Source organism: Akebia trifoliata, chromosome 4 (genome assembly GCF_017979445.1).
Source record: "Akebia trifoliata isolate Shusen 1 chromosome 4, ASM1797944v1, whole genome shotgun sequence".
NCBI classification, from domain to species: domain Eukaryota; kingdom Viridiplantae; phylum Streptophyta; class Magnoliopsida; order Ranunculales; family Lardizabalaceae; genus Akebia; species Akebia trifoliata.
The window spans coordinates 4,646,309-4,659,019 of NC_141378.1; the positions used below are offsets into that span (position 1 = coordinate 4,646,309).

A 12,711-nucleotide genomic window follows, 5' to 3' on the forward strand; every position below is an offset into this window, starting at 1 on the left:
GTGGCTATTAGGTATAATTATGAAGAACCTTAAACCTTTTATAAACATATTTAAAATACAAGGAATGTCATTTATAGAGAATTTAAAAAAAAAAAAAAAAACAATACAATGTAGGGTAAGATCAAATGAATATGCGTCTGTTCACATAGTAATATTATTCTACCTGTTCAAAAAATGCCACATCATCTCTCAGTCACTGGTTCTATGAAATTTCGGCCCACCCCTTAAAGGATCTATACTAAAAGTTAACCTGATTGGTGATTTCTAGCCCTTCGGTTTGAGCATTTTTCATTGTAGGCTTGGAACCCATCAAAGGGGATTTACAGGTGCAAACTGAATTGGTGGGAGCTCTGAAAGCCAAATAACCATATCGACTCTAACCACTCTATTAATGCTTAACCTGTCATGGGAGCAAAAGTAGATCTTTCTGACAATCCCTTCATCTCCCATCTGTAACCGGAAACAAAAATCAATATCAACAATCAAATCAAACATATGTAATAAATAGAGATCAACGAGACACACTGAGTTGTAAAAGAAAACAGAACAAAGTTCCCCAAAATTGAAGGATGTCAAAAACAAAAAAATAATTTCACCAAATTAATTATCATTCTTTGGGTCAAGCCAAAGAACATTTCAGAAAAATTACAATCTTATTAGAAACTTTACATTGTGGAAGGGAAAATTTCAGAAATGGGTTTGGCAAATATATTTTGAAACTAATACCTAGAAATGTAATTCGACAGGATTCTAGCAAACTTAAGGCAAAAGGAGATATGTTAAAGCTGGTTCTTTAGTTTCCATGCACAAATACCAAATGAACACGAATCCTTTCCACCTATGTATAAACATATAAGTGGCTAATGCGATAAGTATAGAAAGGTTAACTGTGATCAACTTTCTTACAAGGAATAAAGCCAGCTTGTAGAAAAGATAGCATATCTGACACAGAATACACATGTATACTACTGTGAAACAATCTCAATTCTAATGTAAAACATTTAACTAAATGAACTATGTAGAATCAAAAGTTTTATTATATTTCGCATGTCAGGTATACTCAGAAATGACACTCGGTTCAATAAAATTTAGAGATCAATGGATGACATTAAAATATAAGATGGAATATCTGGAAAGTCCTATCTGCAACTGGTTGGCATATGATCCATCTTCTCTATCAAGGATGTTTTTTTTTCCCAACACCATGAATTTGGCTATCAAGGATTCTTCATCGACGAATGCGTTCATGGCAATAATTGGTTTCAGCAAACTCACATTCATCGTTGATCACCATAAGTTTGAGGAAGGGTGTTAAGAGTATTTTATGTGAAGCATATGATAAGGATGCAGAATCAAGTAGCATAAGCAAGATAAATTATAATGATCATTCAAGAAAAGAATATACCATATTATAGACTTTCGCATAATCACCTTGAATTCTGAGAACTAGGTAAGCAGTCTCACATCATTTGCTGATCTAAAAATTCAGCAATCCGTTTATGCCCTCTACTTGATGCTAAGTCTGCAGCTGTTTGTCCTCCAGGAGATTTTGACGTTCCAACCTCCACTGCACCTGGAGTTGAGCCCAATCTAACAAGTGCAACCACGGTTTCCTCTCTGACCAACAACCATTGAAGAACACAGTTAGCACGATAGATAATCATGATGAAGGAATGTACAAGCTCATGAATAACAGGCAAACATGAGAATATTTAAGGTAAACGTTCGGATGTTACTTATTTTATATTATTTTTAAGTATAAAATCATTTAAAGAGAATGAGCCACTACAGTGACGCATAAATCCAGAAAAACAAGGGGATTTGAAATAAAAAATGGTGCATACTATATCAGACATAACTTGTCCATAGGTTGAAGTAAACTCCATGGGCTGATAAAGGATATGGATATCTACAATTAAATTCAACATAAGCTGAAAACTTAAGTTATATATGGCAAACATACAGAAGCTGAAGTAAATTCCTTGGGATGATTAAGGACATGGTTATTATTAAAAGTATTATATGTGACGTATTAAGATGTATTGTGACATACCCAATCGTTATCTTAGATTGGGATGAGATTAATCAGTTAGGTAGTTAGGATACCAATTATTTATTTTGCTACCCTATCCTCAACCCTCTCTGCTAGCCTTCCATTTATAATACCCACAGAGAGATGATCAAGCCATACGATCCAATCGAATATTTTTAGGGAGATCCTGGCAAGTGTGATCAAGTGGGCCACCAGCTTCACAGAATCTAAGATGAGCAAGATGTGACAGTGATGGGCTTCACAAAAAGGTGATGACCACAAACAGCACAATGGACATTCTCCAACAATACCAATTACCAATCATTAAATCAATGAGATCAAAGGCTAATATTAATTGTAACCAATCTCCTTATTCAAAGGAACAAGCAATTGCGAGAAAGTATATTAGAGCATTAGGTGTGATGTATTATAATAAGGTGGTGTATTATGATACACCAAATCTAACATTCATTATCTTAGATTAGAATTAGATTTAGTCAATTAGGGTAATTAGGAATAGTTATGCAACCACCTACTATTACCCTATCTAATGTAAACTCACTCTCTTATGTTATTCAGTTCAATTAAAATTCTATCGGATATCTACAATTAAATTAAACCAGATGTTGAAACTAAAGTTCAGGATAGTAATCTAACCTCCCAAAATATGCTGCCCAATGAAGCCCTGTCCTTCCATACACATCTCTAAAACTGGGACTGACACCAGCAAAAACTATGGGATCCATAGCCCATTCATAACCAAGAGCAGCTGCCAAGTGGATAACTCCTTGTCCTTCATCATCCAATACTTGTGGTCCTATTCCATCTTCATGGATTTTACAAACAAGCCACTCATACAATTTGTCCTTCAGACACTTCTGTATCAATGCATCAGTAAGATTTCCATGACTACGCTCAAAGGCATTGCAAGCCTTTTCAATCTGTCCCCACTCTTTTTCACTATTACTTCGCCTCGAAAATAAACCATTCTTTATAGTGCATTTATCACATCCCTCTACAAAGCAATCCAACCATGTCTTGTCTGATCCTAGATGTAACATTTTTGCCAGACGTATCTGGAGACGTACTTCATCTCCTGGATCACTTTTAAAAGCCATAGAGGATGATGCATCTTCCAATAGTTTTTTTTCACGATATTCGAACTCTCGCACCTCACTGCAAGCCAACCTATTACTGCAGGTGATATAAAATGGAACTTGTCGAGAAGCATGTATAGGAGGAGCTTGACACCGAAGGACATTCTTGGTCAAAACATCAGCAGGAACCTCAACTTCACCAAACATACAGCTCCACCTAATGCTACTAAGATGTTTTGATTCTCCCAGAAATCTACCTGTAATCAATACCTGTCCAAGAAGGTAATTACCATGTGAAGGGATTAGATTAGCACAAAAAAAGATTTCAAACCAAGACCATGAATATTCTCAAATTCTCAGTAGGTTTCACCTTTGTTTCAACACCAGAATAAGCCCAATCAGGTGAGAAATCATGAATGCTAAATAGCTGATCTTGGGAAAGGGAAGGGCCCACTGAATCAATATCCAATTGCATATGGTGTGATAGACTTGAGACTTGCTTGTCATCATTTTGAGTATCAAGTGTATTCCAGTAATTTACAGAATCTGATGCCATCAATGAGTCGTCACAATCTCTACCAAGCTCTTTATCCATCCATCTCCCAAAACTATCAAGTTTCTTCAGCTCTCCTAATTCACCATTATATGAATTACCTTCTAGAGTGGTCCTTCTGAATCCCGAGGACTGGTCATTAGCATTGACATGCATGTTAGACATAGAGTTATTCTGAGAATGAGGATGCATTTCTTGTGGAAACTGAAGCATATTATCCTCCCCACTCAGTGGGTGCCTGTCAGAGGTAAAATAACGATGTTCCTGCAGGGATATGGCACAAATCCTCAAGATCAAGTATTCAAGTTTATAGGTCAGGTGCAGCACAAACACTATATTTGTACATGTAACAAGAAAGAAGCGACGTGCTCTTAGAAAGAAAGAAGTGCAAATATGCATTATAGGTAGTTATGCATGCAACAGGTACAATTGAAGTATCACCATGAGTGCACCAGTATTTAGCAATTCTTTTTTCCATCATGTTAATGTGAAATAGGTTTCCTGGAATCAGGGGCGGAGCCAGGATTTTCTTGTAGTGGGGACAAACTATAGTCAATGGTAAAAATGAATGGTTTTGGGGAGAAATTCAGAGGTTCTTGGTTAGGAGATGAAACGGATATTTAGGTCATTTCCAATTAGTCTATGAGAGAAGGCCCAATCAAGAGGCAATGTCATCTTCAAAAAATTGAGGGGTGGGTGGGGGGACAAAAATTGGAGGGAGGTGGGGGAGTAGGGGCAAATGGGGCATGTAATTAGTTGAAAGTACAGGGGTATCTCAAAGTTCTGTGGGGGCAATTGCCCCCACTGGCTACTTACTAGCTCCGCCCCTGCCTGGCATGACTTTGAAAGGGCATAATCAAGGCAATGTATACATTCGGAAAGCAACTCCCCATGCAATCATTTGTATGTGTAAATGCTGCCACAAACCTGAACTAGTCTCTGGGAATCTCCAACTAATTGTTGGAGATGTATATCAGGAAACACCCCATCTTCTCCCACCTCTAGTTTATCCCTGAGCAAGGCATCAAAGTAACTGCCCATCAGTTTTCTACTTTCAAAGTCAACACTATTATACTGTTCAAAGAAAATGTTTGGCTCAGATATGCCACTTATGCCTCTTTTTTAACCTATGAATTTGAGACCACGTGGATAGGCTAGCATCATGACAACTAGCTCCAACAAAGCCTGCACCAAGATGATTCCTTGATAACCCAGAAAATCCTGAAAAGCAACAAAGGTGCATTGGGGAACAAATTTGAAACAGATCAGATAGTGGACAGAAACTGAAATAAATCCAGTAACCATTGGAAAATGTCATCTTTTCCATCTAAAGTTTCAACACTTCATGGATCGAATGCAAACTTACAAGGAAATGCTTTTATGAGCAAGTAGAATAAGTACATAGAGCTAGTTGTGGTTCTAAGTTTTGTTCCATTTTTCAAAATGTTTTGGTGCAAGATTCCAACTTTTCAGATATATGATATATAGCAATGTTTCGGAGTGTTATTGCGAAACATACTGAGACAAATCCGTACATACAGAAAAAAAAAAGTTTACTGAAACATATAAAATGAAATGTTCTGATACTAATTAACCCTTACACAAACTTTGTAGCTACTCTAAGATTCATTTAATCAAATAAAAAAGACTTACAGTATTATAATGCATGAAATGAACTGTTTTAAGATTCCCATATTTGTTTTGGAATTCCAAAGCATTTATAATGCATATTGATGTGACAAAATGAGAATTTTAATTATTAACTTCCTTTACTAAACAACTATATATTTACTTATAAATAAAAAATTAAAATTTAATGATTTAAATAAAATGAATGTTTCGGAATATTTTGAAACATTTCGGTTTTTGGATTCAACAGCAGAACAATACGAGATTTTAAACCTTGCATAGATCACCAGCAGCTTTCAATGAGACCCACTGAGATGTTCAATGGCCATCATTGGAGCAAGATTCAGAGAGCCTGCTGGTTCTCCGAAAGACTGCATAAGAATGTATTTTTACCTTCTGTGTCATTTGCAAGTAAAGAAGCGTTCTGAAATCTGGAAGAAGTGATGGATTCAGCACGAGAGGAGGTTCCCGGATCATTGCCTGAATCTACTTCCTCATATTCAGAAAGTGTCTGTCTGTACTGGTCGGTTGAACTTGGACTTGATGCATAAGATGCCCCAAATGTATGAGCAGGACGGTCTGCTGCCTGTGCAGAACTAGTTTGAGCATTTCCAGTCTGTGCTACTGGATCATTCACCGGAGTGGAAGACCTGCCCCCCTGGAATCAACAAACAAGTCAGTTGATAATGTAATATAAAATTCTGAATACAAACAAAGAGTATATCAAGCAAATTTATGAATCCTCAAGAGAGAATACAGCCTAGACAGACAAGCCATCCCTCACAGATTAGACAAGAAAAACTAAGAGGGATCAAAGAATAATAGACCCCGGCACCACCTAAAAACAAAATCATCAAAAACATAAACCTTTACAATCCTGTACTATAATAAAACAGCTATTCGTTTCATCCATATTCCCCAATAAATTGCTAAAGAAGCACGGACCAAACAACTTTATGTCATGATCCAACAGATACCAAAAGCCCAAAAAAGAAACCCACACTCTTTGCCATGGGACCATGAAGGAATACCCAGCATGATAGGGTAGCCCAGGGCTCTAACCCAGGCCATAAATTTGGAGAGATGCTCTAAAATCTTAGCTAGAACCAAAACCAAGGTAGGAAAAGTCCGGCCTGCAGAATTCAGGGCCTGTCCAAGTTCTGACCCTATCCAAGGTTTTTCAAAGAAATATAGTTGCTGTTTCAGCTGTATCGTTCAAAAGTGAATGTGCTCTGTAACAAATGAATCGAAGGATATATTTTCCACAGTGCACTTCTATGTGTACAAGTACATGCTCGGCCATACAACCCAGCCATAATAAGTTTCGTTGTTTCTCGTGAAAATGTCAAAGAATTCACTTATAAAACCACACTTTCTTGGAATCAAAGGAAACATATAAGAGCCGTGTATAATATGATAATAGGTATAGGAATTACCCCTTCCACCTCTCTGTAATGCACAAGAACAATGTGCTCTAGCTTCCTGGAAACAATGACAACAGAAAGCAAGAGATGAGAAGATTAAAAGAAAGAGGTCATTTGAAGAAGGCATAGCAAGATATAGTGGACAGAAAAAACTTGTATTATAGAAGAAAAAAATCAAATCTTTGTCACAGTATTAAAAGAACTTAGAAGTAACACCCATTTCCACAAGTTGCTTTAGACCCCCAAAAACCAATATCCTATTTCTTTTGATAGTTCTCCTAGTTATATCATCCATCCCTTCTTTCTTGTATCATCTATCAATTGGAAATAATACATAAAAGTTTATTTAAACTAAATGTATATCTTCAAATTCCCTATAAGAAATTTCACTTAACAGTGACCAATATTTGTATGACACTAATACTTGTACAAGTCACAATCAAACAATTCAAGGAACTCCTGCATCACCATATTATTTTAGCCTAAGCCTGCCCTAACCTAATTGCACTTCCAGAACATACAATGATGTGACCTATAAAAAAAATGCTTATAATGATGTAATTATCCATTCACACATAACATATATAGATACAAATACAATACAATTTACATAGAAATAGTATAAGCAAAACTCACGCATCAAGCATCGAATAACACCGTCTTTGGAGTTTCTCATTGTCCTCCTCGCCATGGGCATAGTAGCAATGAAGTACATCCACACCGCCAGCCTACAAAGACAAGATGAGGTCAAACAGATACAAACACATAGACATTGTCATAACAACAATATGCCACAGTCAAATATGAAGCAAAACACATAAAAGCCAATATGGTAAGAGAGACACTCAAGGTTGAAACCGCAAGAACATTTCACAAAGATGTTCAATTCACAAACCAACTTGAACTTTGAACCAATAACCATGGAAGGAAATGAAACACTTGATTGGGATCCCAGTAAAACAGAACATGTAAATTAAATAGAAAATAACAAATAAAGGCAAGGGAGATCTCCTAATGTTTATAAGTCCATCTGTACACACATGTGTGTATATGTAGTTAACAAATAATATAAGTAAGAGCACACCTTTAGTTTTTCGTGAGCTTCCTGGACAGTTGTTCCATCTCTTTTTTTTCTCCAACAGAGGCCATCCTTACGGAAATGTCGAACTGCTTTGCGATCGTACAATATCAAGGAACCACCTAAACAAGGAATAGTTTCAGCTTAATATTTGTGCAGGAAAGAAAATCCTTTGGTCGAAAAAAAAATGCCAGCGAACCTTGATTTCAAAGGCAAACTCGTTTACATAAAATATAAACTAAAAGATGCAGAGGTTACATTATAAAAATTGAATCTTGAAAGTATGAATTATAGAAAATGCTCACAGTTATTAATTTTTAAAAAAGATTATGTCCACACAAAAAATCAACGATTTTACGTTCTTATGGAACAGCTACACTAATATGCATATCAATCATTAAATACAAATTAACAGAAAACTTTGAAATTTATGCTTCACGAAGAACTTTAACATCATGAACATAAATGATAGATCAACTATTAAAAATATATGTCAGATACATACTTGGGGGCCTATTTGGTGGATCTGTCGTTAAAGTAAACCTTTGATAGTTGTGAAGAAGGTCACAAATTTCATTTGGACGAAGCCAGCGGTGTTGCGCTTCTATCAGTATCTGATTGATGTCTGTCGAGATGTGAAAAAAAACACTTCGTAAGAAATTCGACACATTCGTAAAAAAGAACACTTGTGTCGCTGATACAAATCGCAATAAAAAAACAAATTTTCAAAAACATGTAGAGTTCAAACTAAAAGAAGATCCAATGTTACAAGTATGATAAATAAAAGTTGGAGAACTTACGTGATTGTTGATTCGAATTGAATCCTTTGCTCTCTGCCATCCAAAAGCAAGAATCGAACAAAAATCCCTCTTTTTTATTTGATTATAGCCAAATTTGCAGAAAGAGAGCATCGAACTTCAATCAAATCCACTGGATCGAGGATCGGAGCTGAGACTGAAAATGGGAATCCATCGTTGTTAGAAGGAAGAACGGAATGAGAGCGTGAGAGAACGAAAACAACGAACAAAGGTTCGAGAAATTGAAATTTAAAACCCTAGAAGCAGAACCTTCGTCGTAACCCTCAGGAGAGAGAAGACTTAATGTGAAGTTAAGCAAAACCATTTAAATATTCGATGAAGACGAGAAAGAAAAGTCAAGCTCCCTGTTTTTAGTCTCCCCAGTGTCTAGTCGAAGTATCCACAGCTTAAGTGCTAAACTCGGAGTGATTTTTTTTGCTCACTATCCAACACCTGTTTGACATATGGCACAGATGACGAAAGCAATCGCCTTTTGGATTGTGAGCAAAAAATCACTCCTAAACTCGTTTCACTTAAGTGGTCTTGGTTGATTAGACGTTCCTTTCCCCGTTTTGGACAAAATTAGAGATAAGGAAAAGTCCAGTGTTATATATAAAACTGATGATATGTTCCTTGACTTAAGTTTTGTGTGAAAGACTAAAATAAAATGACCTAAATGCCGTTGTCTTTATTCTCTAGCCAAAACCCCTTATTTGTCTTCCAAAAAAAAACCTGTTTTCTTCAGGTTGTTAATCAAAAGCCCTTGATTTTTCACCCAAAAATCCATTATCTTCAAGTTTTTCAGCTTGGAAAATTATTTTTAACCTAATTATCCTTGACTTCAATCCATCATTTTCAACCACACCTTAACTTTATATAGAAAACCCTTGATTTTTCTATCCAACTTTTTTTCATCTTCTACTTCTCTATATAGTGTATATTGTTCTTGAGGTTTGTAGGTTGAAATAGGTGTAATTTTAAGGTTGGTGACAAGGACAGATGATTTTACTCAATAGATATTTGATGACCGGTTTTGAAAAAATCTATTCTCATACTTCTCCAAAATGTGTATATCATTATTAAGGATTGAAGGTTGAAGAAGAGAAAATATTTGAAGATGATTGTTTTTTTGGGAGAAAATCAAAGGGCCTTTTATTAGAGGTTGAGATTCTGTTACAAAATATCAATAGAGGCACTAGTATGTATGAAAAATTATAATAATTTTTAGAGATTGCTAAATTTATTGAATAAATAGTGTAATATACAGTGTTGTGTGTGTTGTATAATAAACACTAGGATATTTCATAATTTAAAAATTAATTAATATAAATTTGCATCAATCACTCTACCTTATAACATAGTAGTAAGTATAGAGAAATTATAGGAAACACCTAATGTCAAACAATTGAATAAATCCTAGATTCTTTTTGTGTGTGTGTGTGTGTAATAAAACCCATTATTCCATTGTTATTGTTATTTATTCTACAAAATAACTAAGATTACTGTGTGTAGTATGATACATTACACTTGATGTATGTCTTGATTTATAGTATACTAGAGTTTGTCGTGCCATAGGTGGGGACAGAGCTAGTGAGGATGCAATGGGGGCACTTGCCCACACAGAACTTTGAGATGCTCCTTCTTTTCAACTAAACACATGTCTTATTTGCCCCGACTCCCTTGTCATCCACCTCATTTGCCCTCATCCCTCTCACCTTTCTCTAATTTTTGCCACACCCCCTATCCCACCCCCAATTTTTAAAGATGAAGTGACCTCTTGAGTCATAAATTAATTGGAAATGATCTAAATATGGTTTTCTTCAACTTCTAACAAAAATTCTCTAAATTTTTTTTCAAACTATTGATCTTCAAGTGTACCATTAACTATAGTTTACTCCCATTACAAAAAAAATATTGATAAGTTGGTTGGTATTACTAAAAAAATGATTAGAGAGGTAAAAAAGTTAAAAATAATAAAATTAGAGAACATTATTGACAAAGAGGGTGAAGATGAAAGGTTGGGATAGTGTAGATCACACTCTAATATAACTAGAAGGAATGTTTATACCCCATAATTATAAGTGGAGTGGGACTCAGAGTTGTGTTTTATTAAATAGATTGTTAATTATTTCATTAACTTGGTTTGTCATCAAGACCTAGTTTGATTGAATTTCTATGTTTGAAAATGATTATTGTAGTTGAGTCATCGTCACCATATTCTTCTTATCCAAAATATTGTGTCCATAACACGAATCTTACTTTGCAGTTTAATTTTATCTTGTTGCTCGGTTATGCATGTATCTCATCTAATTTCGACGTTCCTCTCATCATTTCTCACAAAACATTTATTTGTGAAAAAATAACATTTTATTTGTGAAAAAAAAAATGAATGAAAAATGTTTATAATCCAACTAAAGAACCATAGAATGGAGCAAGAGAAAATGAGGTGCAAAGAATGTCAATTTCAAAACTATAAGTCAAGGCTCAGTTTCATTGTCCCAAGTAATTATGTTTCAAGAAAGAAGAAAAAAAAACTACACAATTCATAAGCGTGAAATCTTTTTTGACTAAGATTTTGTCAATGAGATAGTATCAGCAGGATATGTATTGTCAAGAAGACTCAAGACACGTATGAATCCTAGTCGTGGGATTTCGTTTCGTTCACGGGGCACAAGTCAATATGCTTACCAGATATCCCAGTGTCATAATCCTTCTAGTCCAACTAAAATATCTATATTTGAGTCTTTTATTGGCAAGCCCAGACCAAGCTTACCATTTATATAGCCTCCCTTAAAGTAGAAATGATTATCTTCAAACCTTGTTTTTGAAAATTTGTCACAAATTATTTATATTTACAAATTACAAAAGAGTCCTGATAAATGCACGGTCTCGATAAGTGGTTGATGTGGCAAGAGCACAAAATCATAGATCATTTTCTTGGAGATACACAGAATTTTTTTTTTTGTGATTCTATGCCCTTGTCGTGTCAACCGCGTGCCAAGACCGCGTTCATTCATCATTATTTATTACAAAAGGATAATGACACCGCGTACTAATGATGGACATAGAATCTCTAGCACCATTAATATATTATTTATTTTTAATATTGCGATATTTGCTGGTGTAAACCTATAATAATGGTAGGCCCCCCTTTTCTTGTTTCATTCATCTATATATTTTTATCTTTACCGTCATACTTTAAAACAATACAAAAGATACGAACGAGGTTAAGTCCAACCATCAATAAAAAAAATAAAAAAGGTAATGTCCTACTTAATACTATCTTTTAACTACTTACAAATATGTCAAAATGTATCATTCAAAAATTAGTAGTGTTAAAGACACCCCCAATTATTACCAATGGCATTCCAATCATAATCTTTTTTTTTTTCCTTATATGAGTTAAAATTTTTGGAATGAACTGATTTTTTGTAAGGATTATCTCTATGATGATGATAGGGACGGAATTGGTAAGGAGCTGGTGGGAGCAATTGCCCCCACAAAACTTTGAAACACCCTTATATTTTCAACTAATTACATGTCACATTTGTCCTTGCTCCCTCACCTCTCTCCCCATTTGCCCCCCCCCCCTTCGCCTCCCTCCAATTTTTGCCCCCCACTCTCTCAATTTTTTGTTGATGACATTGCCCCTTGATCCGACCTTCTCATATACTAATTGGGAATGACCTAAATATCATTTTCTTCAACTTCTAACAAAAAACCTTTGAATTTCTCCCTAAAACCATTCATCTTAATGTTCATCAACCATACAACTAATCATAGTTTGCCCTCAGTACAAGAAAATCCTAGCTCTGCCCTTGGTGAGGAGATCATCCTCATAAAAAACCAACACATTCTAAAACTTCTAATTCCATTAAAACTTGTTTACAAAAAAATTGATGATTTTATGGTCTTGAACTTATTTTGACGGGAATAGAGACCATCCTCATCAAAAATCAGTTCATTCCAAAAAATTTAACTCATATAAAACCAAATACTTTGGCTACGGCGTGGGTTGCCCTTATTGATACGTGGGGTGCTTTTAACATTATTCTTCAAAAATGTCAAGTTCGTTTACTATGTTTTTTTATTTTACCTAAC

The 12,711-nt window shown here is 35.2% G+C and overlaps 1 protein-coding gene across 2 annotated transcripts; it reads right to left on the reverse strand.

The window, feature by feature from the left end:
- Positions 1–116: 116 nt before the first annotated feature.
- LOC147403158 (calmodulin-binding transcription activator 3-like) lies at positions 117–8,986 on the reverse strand. Of its 2 annotated transcripts, none has more exons than XR_015177424.1 (12): positions 8,614–8,986; positions 8,319–8,438; positions 7,820–7,935; positions 7,372–7,463; positions 6,748–6,793; positions 5,705–5,969; positions 4,810–4,903; positions 4,610–4,694; positions 3,500–3,946; positions 2,690–3,399; positions 1,406–1,617; positions 117–450 (listed from the first exon to the last, which is right to left on the reverse strand). XR_015177424.1 is itself a non-coding variant. In XM_086438642.1 (12 exons), exons 1-11 carry the CDS (start codon positions 8,651–8,653, stop codon positions 1,461–1,463), a joined length of 2,172 nt encoding a protein of 723 aa, XP_086294768.1. In that variant the 5' UTR covers positions 8,654–8,985; the 3' UTR covers positions 117–450; positions 1,432–1,460. The 2 variants fall into 2 exon arrangements, 1 of the variants encoding a protein (XP_086294768.1); XM_086438642.1 differs by having other exon boundaries at positions 1,432–1,617; positions 8,614–8,985.
- Positions 8,987–12,711: the final 3,725 nt, after the last annotated feature.

What these genes read in the sequence shown, in the direction of transcription:
- LOC147403158 (XM_086438642.1), bottom strand. Translation starts at nt 8,653, where the DNA reads ATGGCAGAGAGCAAAGGATTCAATTCGAATCAACAATCAC. An exon ending in AAGCTCACGAAAAACTAAAG is followed by an intron (nt 7,464 to 7,819) that starts GTGTGCTCTTAC and finishes TTGTCTTTGTAG; the next exon opens with GCTGGCGGTGTGGATGTACT. An exon ending in ATTACAGAGAGGTGGAAGGG is followed by an intron (nt 5,970 to 6,747) that starts GTAATTCCTATA and finishes TGTTGATTCCAG; the next exon opens with GGGGGCAGGTCTTCCACTCC.